The sequence below is a fragment of the Staurois parvus genome, unplaced genomic scaffold (genome assembly GCF_062004578.1).
Source record: "Staurois parvus isolate SC_StPar_1 unplaced genomic scaffold, SC_StPar_1.0 ptg000783l, whole genome shotgun sequence".
In the NCBI taxonomy this organism is placed as follows: Eukaryota; Metazoa; Chordata; class Amphibia; order Anura; family Ranidae; genus Staurois; species Staurois parvus.
Genome location: NW_028318579.1, coordinates 3,649,861 through 3,664,224, shown reverse-complemented (window position 1 = coordinate 3,664,224; position 14,364 = coordinate 3,649,861). Strand labels below are relative to the sequence as shown.

Genomic DNA, 14,364 nt, shown 5'->3' with positions numbered 1-14,364 from the left:
TTTGTAAAAAACACAACAAGAAAGGAAAAAATACAGAAACATAAAAACTATTTCAGTACTAAGGGTAAAACTGAGATTCAAACTTGGTTATGTAATTGTAGTTACTCCCTACATGTTTCGCCCTCACGGGCTTCTTCAGGGGGGAGTTTTTTTAAGAAATGTCTACTGCCGAGGCAGTCTAAAGGTATAGGAAAAGGAAAATTATACAATTACCAAACTACTTTAATATGTCCAATACAGAGTATTTAAACAAATATATATATATGGGACTCAATGGCTCACCCTGGATGTGAAAGCTCACGGAGCTAGGAGAAAATGACCTAACAAAGATCTTAATTGGCCTACACATCCAAAACAGTTGTAGAGGATATAATGGGCATCAAATATCATCTAGGCATAATTTTCAATAGCTTCTTATGTATGTACAACATGTAGTTTGTAAATGTATCCATACATGGGTGGTAGAGATGAGCTTCAGCTTCACAGCTACCATGGGTTCTAGGTGAAATCTGTGTGTTTGTGATTGGTGGTCCCAATGTGCAGATTCGCCCGTAGGGAGATGCAGTGTGGTGCAGCTGTAGTGAACACACTACAGCTGCACCACAGTCCGGTTGAAGCTTGTATTGAGCAGAATGCCAAGGTACAGACACCCTAGCGGGAGAGCACAGGTTGGGGAAACAACTCACAGTTCAATGCAGTCAAAGACGTGGCTGAGGACTTGAACGAGTAGCAAATAGAGCAGAGGGGTCAGAAGTGCTTTTTTTTCCTCTGGGTACCCAAGACTGAAACCTTCCCAAGAGGTTTCAGAGGGTGTCTATGGGAAGGTTTGACCATTCTTCCAGAAGCACATTTGTCAGGTCAGGCACTGATGTCGGGGGAGGAGGCCTGGCTCGCAGTCTCCTCTTTAATTCATCCCAAAGGTGTTCTATGGGGTTGAGGTCAGGACTCTGTGCAGGACAGTCAAGTTCCTCCACCCCAATCTGGCTACTCCATGTCTTTATGGACCTTGCTTTGTACACAGGTCCGCAGTCATATTGGAACAGGAAGGGGCCATCCCCAAACTCTTCCCACAAAGTTGGGAGCATGAAATTGTCTAAAATGTCTTGGTATGCTGATGCCTTAAGAGTTCCCTTCACTGGAACTAGAGGGCAAAGCCCAACCCCTGAAAAACAACCCCACACCATAATCCCCCCTCCACCAAACTTTACACTTGGCACAATGCAGTCAGGCAAATACCGTTCTTCTGGCAACCACCAAACCCAGACTTGCCAGGCAGAGAAGCATGATTTATCACTCCAGAGAACATGTCTCCACTGCTCTAGAGTCCAGTGGCGGCATGCTTTACACCACGGCATCCGACGCTTTGCATTGCACTTGGTGATGTAAGACTTGGATGCAGCTGCTCGGCCATGGAAATCCATTCCATGAACCTCTCTACGCACTGTTGTTGTGCTAATCTGAAGGCCACAGCAAGTTTAGAGGTCTTTAGCTATTGACTCTGCAGACAGTTGGTGACTTCTGTGCATTGTGCGCTTCAGCATGCGCTCACCCTGCTGTCATTTTTCATGACCTACCACTTGGTGGCTGAGTTTCTTGTGTTCCCAGTTGCTTCCACTTTGTTAGAATCCCACTAACAGTTGAGTGTGGAATATTTAGTAGCCAGGAAATGTCACGGATGGACTTATTGCACACGTGGCAACCTATCACGGGACCACGCTTGGAGTCACTGAGCTCCTGAGAGTGACCCATTCTTTCACAAATGTTTGTAGAAGCAGTCTGTATACCTAGGAGCTTGATTTTATACATCTGTGGCAATGGAGGGGATTGGAACACCTAAATCCAATGATTTGGAAGGGTGCCCCAATACTTTTGGCAATATAGTGTATCTTTTTCCCCTTGTATCTTCAGTATCATGAAAGACTGATTTGTGCAGTCCTATGAATTCTGCATAATTAAATGCTCTCCTTTCCCCGAGAGAGCAAAAAAGTACTAAATGCTTTTCTGGCTCCAGCGAGGAGATCATTCACTATGGGAAAAACATAGCCTACATCTATTTGCATTTAATTAATATAAAAAGGTTAATTGTGCCATTAGTTATGTGGTTATCTTTAGCAGGATAATGGAGAGGAATGCTAATCAATGGCAGTGCTGAGTGTGTTGCAGAGTCTTGCTGAGGCATCTCTAATGCTGCAGTGAAGGGAAGACGTCAGCATTTTAAAGGAGAACTCAGTCTTTGCCTCCAATCTGTTCTGCTGCAGATTGAACAAATGCTAAATAGTTTCTCTTGGAAAGCTGACTATATACAATACAATCTGCCTGTATGATCACCATTAGATCTATCAACAACTATGTAATGCGAGGGCCTCTCTGGATACAAAATGAATGAATTATTATTATACAGGATTTATATAGTGCCAACAGTTTGCTCAGCGCTTTACAATATAAGGGAGACAGTACAATTACAATACATTTCAGTACAGAAGGAATAGGAGGGCCCGGCTCGTGGAGCTTACAATCTAAAGGAAGGGGGAGGTGACACAAAAGGTGATAGCTTCGGGGGATGATCTGGTGGAGGTGATTCAAGTACAGTTCGTAGGTGGAGGTGGGCTAGGCTTCCCTGAAGAGGTGAGTTTTCAAAGATCACCTAAAGGTAGACAGGGTGGGGGCTGACCGGACATGCTGTGGTAGGGAGTTCCAGAGGATGGGAGAGGCTCTGGAGAAGTCCTGGAGGAGGTGATGAGGGAGCTAGAGAGGAAGATATCATGGGAGGAGCGGAGTGGGCGATATCTGTGGATGAGGTTGGAGATGTAGCTAGGGGCAGTGTTGTGGATGGCTTTGTAAGCTGTGGTTAGTATTTTGAATTTTATATGTTGGGTTAGTGGAAGCCAGTGGAGGGATTGGCAGAGAGGGGCAGCAGTCGCTGATCGGTTGGTAAGGTGTATGAGTCTAGCAGCAGCATTCATAATAGACTAAAGGGGGGATAGCCTGTGTAACGGTAGACCAGTGAGGAGGGAGTTGCAGTAATTGAGGTGGGATATAACCAAGGCATGGATAAGTTGTTTTGTGGTGTCATTGGTCAGGAAGGGGCAGATTTTGGAAATGTTCCGGAGGCTGAGGCGGCAGGATTTAGCCAGTGATTGGATGTGGGGCCCAAAGGAGAGGTCAGAGTCTAGGATTACGCCTAGCACCCTGGCATGAGGGGAGGGACCAATGGTTGTGCTTTTGATCTTAATGGTAAAGTCATGAGTGGGGGACCGGGGAGGAGGGAATAGTATGAGCTCAGTTTTGGAAAGATTGAGTTTGATGTAGTGACATCCCTGCTGATATGTCGCTTAGTAGATTTGTGATACGTGAAGAGATTGAGGGGGTGAGCTGGGGAGTGGAGAGATAGTTCTGGGTGTCATCAGCATAGAGGTGGTATTGGAAGCCAAGGGAGGTTATCAGTTGGCCCAGGGAGAAGGTATAGAGAGAGAAAAGGAGGGGCCCAAGAACAGAACCTTGGGGTACCCCAACAGAAAGAAAAAGTGAATGAATTGTTTAGCCAAGTCTCTACATTATAGTAGGATTAAAAAATCCAGTGTCTGTTAATATTCTCAGGACGTTATTATTCAATGCTGTTAGGATCTGGGAGATAGCTGGGGTCTGATTCATTAAAACAGTAGAAAAACAGTGACAGTTAAAGTGGTGTTTGATACTTGTAGCAATCAATCAAAATTATTGTTTGGTATGAAAAAAAGGGACATAATCTAAAAAAAGCAAATGATTACAGCAGGTAACAAATTAGGCACTTTCTAGGATGGCATCCAATGAGATAAATTCAATACATGAATATAAAAATGTATGTTTCAAGATTTATTAATCACATCATATAGATGTTTGCTATGGTGCCATCCAGCAGATGTTTTGGCAACCTCAACAAAAGAATGAATAATGGTTGGGTGTGTGATGGAGATATCTTCATGATCTTCTAAACATGGACACGTTAAGCACATCCACAAATATATATGTCCCTTGTATATTCCAAACAGTTTGGGTCAGGGTTAGGCTTTATAGTAACAAGTATGAGTCAAGAAATGGGGCAAAAATGCTAATTTCTGGCCTTGTTTCTATTTCAAAAATCGGGAAGGGAGGAAGTCTCCTCCAACACTACCATTGTGTGACGGGACAGTGATATGTCTTGGACCTCTTTATCCTTCAGACCCATATAGAAGGGTATTCCCATGGAAAAAAGTGTATCTTAGATTGCTGTAACCATATGATGTCATAAACTAATTGTGACCACTATACTGAGATCAATGGAATTGCATGGATGTCTTGCAGGCCTTCCACTGCCAATCCTGACGAAGTTGAGTCATCTACAAAACTCCACAACCTGTGAAACAGGAAACTCAGTATATAGCAAGTATTGGTCTTTGTAGTATGTCTAAAAAATTAATATAATTTTGAGCATCATATGTGATCCTTTGATTACACTAGGTGACAAATTAGGCATTTTCTAGGATGGCATCCAAGGAGATAAATTCAACACATGAATATATAAATGTATATTTCCAGATTTATTAATCACATCATATAGACGTTTGCTGTGGTGCCATCCAGCAGATGTTTTGGCAACCTCAACAAAAGAATGAATAATAGTTGGGTGTGTGATGGAGATATCTTCATGATCTTCTAAACATGCACACGTTAAGCACATGCACAAATATATATGTCCCTTGTATATTCCAAACAGTTTGGGTCAGGGTTAGGCTTTATAGTAACAGGTATAAGTCAAGAAATGGGGCAAAAATGCTAATTTCTGGCCTTGTTTCTATTTCAAATATCGGGAAGGGAGGAAGTCTCCTCCAACACTACCATTGTGTGACGGGACAGTAATATGTCTTGGACCTCTCTATCCTTCAGACTCATATGGAAGCGTATTCCCATGGAAAAAAGTGTAGCCTTAGATTGCTGTAACCATATGATGTCATAAACTAATTGTGACCACTATACTGAGATCAATGGAATTGCATGGATGTCTTGCAGGCCTTCCACTGCCAATCCTGACGAAGTTGAGTCATCTACAAAACTCCACAACCTGTGAAACAGGACACTCAATATAAAGCAAGTATTGTTCTTTGTAGTATGTCTAAAAAATTAATATAATTTTGAGCATCATATGTGATCCTTTGATTACACCAGGTGACAAATTAGGCATTTTCTAGGATGGCATCCAAGGAGATAAATTCAACACATGAATATAAAAATGTATATTTCCAGATTTATTAATCACATCATATAGACGTTTGCTATGGTGCCATCCAGCAGATATTTTGGCAACCTCAACAAAAGAATGAATAATGGTTGGGTGTGTGATGGAGATATCTTCAGGATCTTCTATACATGGACACATTAAGCGCATGCACAAATATATATGTCCCTTGTATATTCCAAACAGTTTGGGTCAGGGTTGGGCTTTACAGTAACAGGTATGAGTCAAGAAATGGGCCAAAAATGCACATTTTTGGCCTCGTTTCTATTTCAAGAATCGGGAAGGGAGGAAGTCTCCTCCAACACTACCATCGTGTGACGGGACAATGATATGTCTTGGACCTCTCTATCCTTCAGACCCATATGGAAGCGTATTCCCTGTGGAAAAAAAGTGTAGCCTTAGATTGCTATAACCATATGATGTCATAAACTAATTGTGACCACTATACTGAGATCAATGGAACTGCATGGATGTCTTGTAGGCCTTTCACTGACAAACCTGATGAAGTTGAGTCATCTACAAAACTCCACAACCTGTGAAACAGGACGCTCAGTATAATGCAAATATTGGTCTTTGCAGTATGTCTGAAAAATGAATATCATTTTGAGCATCATATATGATCCTTTTAAAATTTTATATAATGTGATTATTAAATCTTGATTTTTTTTTATATTCATGTGTTTAATTTATGTGCTTGAGTGCCATCCTAGAAAGTCTCTAGTTCTTTGTCTGCACTAATACTTTGCAAACTGTGGGTTGCCAAACTACCCTTTTTGCGTGACTGATTATTCAGGTGGCACTGATGATGCTGCACTGATAGGCGGCACTGATGGGCAGCAATGATGGGTGGCACTGATGGGTGGCAGAGGTGGGCAGCACTGCTGGGCACTGATCATCAGGGTGCTGATCATCAGTGCCCTGATGATCAGTGCTGATAATTTCTCTGACAATTGTTATCGGCAGTACTTTCCTCATGCTGTGACTGCGTGAGGAAAGTGCAGCCGATAACCGTCAACTGTATTACTCGGTGATCTGCTGTGTCATTGGACACAGCTGATCACGTGGTAAAAGGCCGCTGTTATTGGCCGTTTATCATATCACCGGCGGCACCGAGTGCGCACCTCTGGGGGCGTGTTCTGGAATGACGTACATGGACGTCATCCCAGGACTAGGCAACTGCGCTGTAGCCAACTTTCGGCTATAGTTCGGTAGGGAAGAGGTTAAAGGTGAATTAAACAATGAATGTGCTTTTAATACAACCAAGACTATGGGAAAGAAATATACATCTGAGGGTCCATTCAGAACTACTGCAATGCCGCACTGTGGAGCTTGGCATCACCATTCTTTTTGAAAGGTACCCCAATGCACTAATACAACACAACCCCCGACACCTGCGCTGCAACTCACCGTAACACATGGTATTACACACAGTATAATGTGGTGTGCGGATTCAGAAAAAAATGGTGCATTTCTGATTTTTGCTGCATTGTAGGTGATTGACAGATTATTTAGATGATCTCAATGGCCCTTTAATGATTTGGGGGTCAGTAGGTGGCTCCATGAGATGCCCTTTTTCATAGGCTTTTTTGAGTTTGGGCAAGGACACAGGGGCCCCATGATCCCCTATTGCCCGGGGGCCCCATGAGTTGTCAGTCCGCCCCTGGGTACACTATACACTCAAAATCAAAGCTTACAAGATAACTGTCAATCAAGGACTGCTCTAGAGGAGCTCTACGGCAATGACTTACCTGCAGTTGGCTGCAGAGTTGGGACAAAGTTTTTTCAGGCATCATTTCCTCTAGGAAAAAAAAGAGACAATATCAGTGACTGACCAGTCAGCTCTGGCCCCTGTAGGATGGTGTATAAGGGCCCATTTAAAATATCACATTGCGATAGCACACAGCAAGGCATGGGACATGCATTAGTCCAGGGGTGGGCAACTGTGGCCCTCCAGCTGTTGTAGAACTACAAATCCCATGAGGCATTGCAAAACTGACAGTTACAAGCATGACTCCCAAAGGCAGAGGCATGATGGGACTTGTAGTTCACCAACTGCTGGAGGGCCATAGTTGAGCACCCCTGCATTAGTCTAATGCAGTGGCATTTGTTCACTGCACCTTGCTGACTGATATGTGCACTAAGGTGTATTGTGTTGTGCTGCAATGCCAAAAATGCTTATGCACAATTTATGGTGTTGTGTTTGTTTTTTGTGTTGTGTTGGGCAGCCAATTCAAATAAATGTGTAAAGGGTCTTTTTAGTAACCCAATATGACCACATGGCCATATTAGATCAATGATGTCATAAGCACCCCTGTGTGCATCAGCTGTAGGTCAGGGAATCTCCCATCCACAGCTCATTGTTCCACCAATTACAGCAAACTCCCAGGCTCGGAGCAAACCCAAGCTCAAACCCAAGTTCATCACTACAACCCCGAAGTTAGTATTTTTAGAAGAAAAGCTAAGCAATGCTAGTCTCTGTATATTCTCTAAAACCAAAGGCCATGCAAAGTCACATGTATTGATGATATTTACAATCTGTTCAGCATGTAATGTACTTAGTAATGGGGTCCTTTGGACCCTTTAGTCATTAACTAAGTGAACCTACTTCCCACCCTCAGGCCCAGGTACACTTTCTTTTAAAATCTGCCATTCAGTCAGCTAGTGAGTCAGTTTGAACATTTTTAATATTTAACCGGAGGGGGGCAGATGGGAAAAGAAACGCCACCCCCAGTGATTTCATTGCCTTGAGGAGGAATACTACTAGGGATGTACCGAAAATAATGCAAAAGTGAGCATAAATTTTTTATTAACTTCCATAGGCCATTCAAATTTCACATGTTGGTAGAGTGACTCTTCTTCTATAGTAACTCTTCTTCTTTTTCATTGCAGGTAAATAATGCATTCCAGGCAGAAGCAACTTGACATCACTGAGTTCTTGATGAAGGAGGGGGTGCAGGCTTTCCAACATCCACAGAAGGCTACAGAATGTTTACAGAGATGACACCATTGGCAAGAGCAATGTGCACAGATGGATGAAGAAGTTTAAATGGTGTCATCTCCATAAGCATTCTGTTACCTTCTGTGGACAGCCTACACCCCTCCTTCATCAAGAACTCAATGACGACATGCTGCTTCTGTTTGGAATCCATTATTTACCTGCAATGAAAGAATACAAATAAGATGTATCATATCAGTCTCTAATTGATGAAGGGCTGGTTGATTGATGATCTGTACTACACTGACACTCACCATAAGCGCTGTTGCCTATCAGGTTTGGATGGGCCATGATATCTGGTGAGTGCTACTGAATTGGGGGAGGTGTTCCTCTGGAGCACGTGGTGATATCTGAGTGCACTTTACTCCATCAATTTTCATTATGTTGTTCACGTGGTGCGGTGGACCAATAAGGCACTTTGCGCTTTGTCATAATTTTCATTTTTCAGTTGATGGACATATATCAAATAATTTAAATATTTGTGTATATTTATGGTGTAATATTTTGTGTCATATTTTCACTTTGCTAGTGTGATATATATATACAGTCAGGTCCATAAATATTGGGACATCGACACAATTCTAACATGTTTGGCTCTATACACCACCACAATGGATTTGAAATGAATCAAACAAGATGTGTTTTAACTGCAGACTGTCAGCTTTAATTTGAGGGTATTTACATCCAAATCAGGTGAACGGTTTAGGAATTACAACAGTTTGCATATGTGCCTCCCACTTGTTAAGGGACCAAAAGTAATGGGACAATTGACTTCTCAGCTGTTCCATGGCCAGGTGTGTGTTATTCCCTCATTATCCCAATTATAATGAGCAGATAAAAGGTCCAGAGTTCATTTCAAGTGTGCTATTTGCATTTGGAATCTGTTGCTGTCAACTCTCAAGATGAGATCCAAAGAACTGTCACTATCAGTGAAGCAAGCCATCATTCGGCTGAAAAAACAAAACAAACCTATCAGAGAGATATCAAAAATATTAGGCATGGCCAAAACAACTGTTTGGAACATTCTTAAAAAGAAGGAACGCACCGGTGAGCTCAGCAACACCAAAAGACCCGGAAGACCATGGAAAACAACTGTGGTGGATGACCGAAGAATTCTTTCCCTGGTGAAGAAAACACCCTTCACATCAGTTGGCCAGATCAAGAACACTCTCCAGGAGGTAGGTGTATGTGTGTCAAAGTCAACAATCAAGAGAAGACTTCACCAGAGTGAATACAGAGGGTTCACCACAAGATGGAAACCATTGGTGAGCCTCAAAAACAGGAAGGCCAGATTAGAGTTTGCCAAACGACATCTAAAAAAGCCTTCACAGTTCTGGAACAACATCCTATGGACAGATGAGACCAAGATCAACTTGTACCAGAGTGATGGGAAGAGAAGAGTATGGAGAAGGAAAGGAACTGCTCATGATCCTAAGCATACCACCCCATCAGTGAAGCATGGTGGTGGTAGTGTCATGGCGTGGGCATGTATGGCTGCCAATGGAACTGGTTCTCTTGTATTTATTGATGATGTGACTGCTGACAAAAGCAGCCGGATGAATTCTGAAGTGTTTCGGGAATATTATCTGCTCATATTCAGCCAAATGCTTCACAACTCATTGGACGCCGCTTCACAGTGCAGATGGACAATGACCCAAAGCATACTGCAAAAGCAACCAAAGAGTTTTTTAAGGGAAAGAAGTGGAATGTTATGCAATGGCCAAGTCAATCACCTGACCTGAATCCGATTGAGCATGCATTTCACTTGCTGAAGACAAAACTGAAGGGAAAATGCCCCAAGAACAAGCAGGAACTGAAGACAGTTGCAGTAGAGGCCTGGCAGAGCATCACCAGGGATGAAACCCAGCATCTGGTGATGTCTATGCGTTCCAGACTTCAGGCTGTAATTGACTGCAAAGGATTTGCAACCAAGTATTAAAAAGTGAAAGTCTGATTTATGATTATTATTCTGTCCCATTACTTTTGGTCCCTTAATAAGTGGGAGGCACATATGCAAACTGTTGTAATTCCTACACCGTTCACCTGATTTGGATGTAAATGCCCTCAAATTAAAGCTGACAGTCTGCAGTTAAAGCACATCTTGTTTGTTTTATTTCAAATCCATTGTGGTGGTGTATAGAGCCAAAAATGTTAGAATTGTGTCGATGTCCCAATATTTATGGACCTGACTGTATATATAAAGGCAGCACAGTGGCTAAATGGTTAGCACTTCCGCCTGGCAGTACTAGGGTCAGTGGTTTGAATCTCAGCCACGGCACCACCTGCCTGGAGTTTGCATGTTCTCCCTGTGCCTGCGTGGGTTTCCTCCGGGTACTCCGGTTTCCTTCCACACACCAAAGGCATGCTGGAAGGTTAATTGGCTCCTGTCTAAAATTGCCCTAATATGTGTATGTATGAATGTGAGTTAGGGACCTTAGATTGTACGCCCCTTGTGGGTTAGGGACTGATGTGAATGTACAATATATATGTGTAAAGCGCTGTGTAAATTGACAGTGTTATATAATTACCTGAAATAAATAAAATATATATATACAGTAAATTTTTTGCACTGTTTAAAGAAGATGAATAGCTACTATAGAGGAAGAGCTACTCTACCGATGTGAAATTTTAATGACCTATGCAAGTTATTAAATACAACTATGCCCATGTTTGCATTACCTTTGGTAAAGCCATTGTATATTTCCTTACTAGGTCCTGCTAAATGTTCAGTCTTACTGTGATCAGAGGTCAGAAAGTGAAGGCATGGAGACTATGGTGCTGTTAAAGACTTTAGGGCAGAAGTGAACAAGTAAGAGATCCTTTGGACCTCTTCACCAGTTTACTTAATAAATTGTTTTTTTAGCACATTAGTAACCAGGGACAAAAACATGCTTAAAGCGGAGCTCCAGTCAAAATGTAAAAAAAAAAAAAACAGCCACTCACCTGTCCCATGATCTAGCTGTGTGCTCATGGGCTGTCCTCTGTCCCTACCGCTGGCATCTTCAGTGTGGGCACCCGGCTTTGACAGCTTGCGTTTTCACAGCAGGGTGCGCACTGCACATGCTCAAGTAGCGCTGCACCTTGTGCATGGTCCTGTAGTATTCTGAGACCTGTCATGTGTCCCAGAAGTCTACGGGGAGGGAGGGCAACGCTCCCCAAAGGTGCCAATCCTTAATGGGGTGCAGGACATGAAGTCTTAAAGCTGAATACGGCTGCCAGACTCATTCACCTTTCCAACCGCTCCATCTCCGCCACCCCCCTCTGCCAATCCCTCCACTGGCTTCCGATTGCGCAACGGATCAAATTCAAAATCCTAACACTGACGTACAAAGCTGTCCCCCATACTGCCCCGAACTACATCACTGACCTAACATCCAAGTACCACCCAACACGCACGCTCCGCTCCTCACAAGACCTCCTTCTCTCTAGTTCCCTGGTCTCCTCCTCCCATGCCCGCCTCCAGGACTTCTCCAGGGTGTCACCCATCCTCTGGAACTCCCTGCCCCAACCCATCAGATTATCACCTACTCTCCTCTCCTTTAGGCGCACCCTGAAAACCCATCTCTTCAGGGAAGCCTACCCCACCCCCTGCTAACTTGCCGACCTCCTCCACTCTTCCTACCACTCCATCCCCCACAGCTATCTCCTCCTGTGCTACCATCCCCTCCCTCCTAGATTGTAAGCTCAAAAGAGCAGGGCCCTCCATCCCCTCATGTTTTGCATTGTATTGGTATTGTTCTGTCACATGTTCTGTCCCCCTCTGTAATGTACAGCGCCGAGCAAACCATTGGCGCTTTATAAATACTGTATAATAATAATAATAAATAATAAAAAGCTAAACTTCCCCTTTTGGGTGGACCTCCACTTTAAGGCCAGTTGCTTCACTCAGGGTCAAGTCCCACTCCTAAAAATGTGATCCATACATTACGGTTCATAAGCTTTACTACTCCCAGATTGTAAGCTCCAAGGATCAGGCCCTCCTAACCCTCTTGTATTGAACTGTATTGTTGCTGTATTGTCTCCCTTATATTGTAAATTGCTGAGCAAACTGTTGGCGCTATATAAATCCTGTATAATAATAATAATAATATAAATCCTGTATAATAATAATATATAAATCCTGTATAATAATAATAATATATAAATCCTGTATAATAATAATAATAATATAAATCCTGTATAATAATAATATATAAATCCTGTATAATAATAATAATAATAATATAAATCCTGTATAATAATAATAATATATAAATCCTGTATAATAATAATAATATATAAATCCTGTATAATAATAATAATACTTATATGTTAAGCAAGAAATCACTTACCTATTTCAACTTGGGATAAATCTGGGATTTCTTTCAGAAGAGTGGCGTAGTAGGAGGAAAGCCCACTGTAGGCAGACAGCAGCAGCTGGCAAAGATCCTTGTGCCATTTGTAGGCATGTTGTATGCATGTCTCTGATGGCACATAACCATTTCCCTGCAAAGTAGAGATAGCAAATAAACTGAATGTGGTGGCTTTAAAGGTGTATTAAAGTAAAAACCTTTTGGTTTTGGATAGACTATGGAATTATTAAAACCAAGGGCACAACTACGAATCACGGGGGCCCTTGTCAAAATTTTGATGGAGCCTCCCAGATAACTCTTTCTCTATAGTACCTGACAGTGTCAATGGTGACAATAGATATCATTGATCTTAGCAGAAATGTACATAAATCAAGAAGAGACAGCAGGAGAGTTGTCAGCATAGTCAGCACACTACAAGGGAGCAGTGATGTGGATAAGATTCATAGTATTAGTAATAATATTAATATTATCAACCATAATTATATTTTATATTAGTAATGCTCTTGCACACAATTACTATATATCTCTTATACAAACTTTTTAAACTTTTTGCATAACTACTAACCTCAGCTGTCTTATCAGGTTTTAGCTGAGGAGAAACTCTTGGATTTGTAAAGGTCAGAGGGCAATAAATCTACACTGCTAAGACAGTTAAGTAAGGTGTCCGTTTATGACACAGAGAATAGCTGAGATTCAGAGGATCGCAGTTATTCTCTGGTCATTCATAGTTTATGACACTCAGGAGATCAGCGGAGGACATGTTCAGCCCTTCACTGGAGATCTGTGTTCTCCCTTCAGATTCTCCAGCCCAGAGCTGGAGAATCGGAAGGACCGCAAACTAAGCAGAGATAATTTACCTCTGCTTAGTAAACTGATCTTTTACTGTAATCTCGCGAGATTATAGTAAAATCAGCCATTTTCCAGCATTTGTAGACCGTTCTCCAGCGTTTGTAGACCATTCTCCCTTCGTTCGGAGAACTGCTTCATAAAAGGCATTCACAGGAGAACTGTGTTTTCCGAGAATGCCGGAGAACTGAGCAGCGATCATTTACAGTCAGGTCCATAAATATTGGGACATCAACACAATTTTAACATTTTTGGCTCTATACACCACCGCAATGGATTTGAAATGAAACGAACAAGATGTACTTTAACTGCAGACTGTCTGCTTTAATTTGAGGGTATTTACATTCAAATCAGGTGAACGGTGTAGGAATTACAACAGTTTGCATATGTGCCTCCCACTTGTTAAGGGACCAAAAGTAATGGGACAATTGGCTTCTCAGCTGTTCCATGGCCAGGGGTGTGTTATTCCCTCATTATCCCAATTACAATGAGCAGATAAAAGGTCCAGAGTTTATTTCAAGTGTGCTATTTGCATTTGGAATCTGTTGCTGTCAACTCTCAAGATGAGATCTAAAGAGCTATCACTATCAGTGAAGCAAGCCATCATTAGGCTGAAAAAACAAAACAAACCCATCAGAGAGATAGCAAAAACATTAGGCGTGGCCAAAACAACTGTTTGGAACATTCTTAAAAAGAAGGAACGCACTGGTGAGCTCAGCAACACCAAAAGACCCGGAAGACCACGGAAAACAACTGTGGTGGATGACCGAAGAATTCTTTCCCTGTGAAGAAAACACCCTTCACAACAGTTGGCCAGATCAAGAACACTCTCCAGGGGGTAGGTGTATGTGTGTCAAAGTCAACAATCAAGAGAAGATTTCACCAGAGTGAATACAGAGGGTTCACCACAAGATGTAAAC

The 14,364-nt window shown here is 42.3% G+C and overlaps 1 protein-coding gene across 1 annotated transcript in view; it reads right to left on the bottom strand.

Annotated features, from left to right (window-relative positions):
- Positions 1-14,364, bottom strand: part of FAM135B (family with sequence similarity 135 member B) — a 226,988-nt gene that overhangs the window by 72,638 nt on the left and 139,986 nt on the right. The window contains exons 8-9 of the mRNA XM_089654648.1: positions 12,578-12,731; positions 7,000-7,049 (exon numbers count right to left, since the gene is read on the bottom strand). Coding sequence (XP_089510774.1) covers positions 7,000-7,049; positions 12,578-12,731 — 204 coding nt within the window. The remainder of the gene's footprint in view (positions 1-6,999; positions 7,050-12,577; positions 12,732-14,364) is intronic.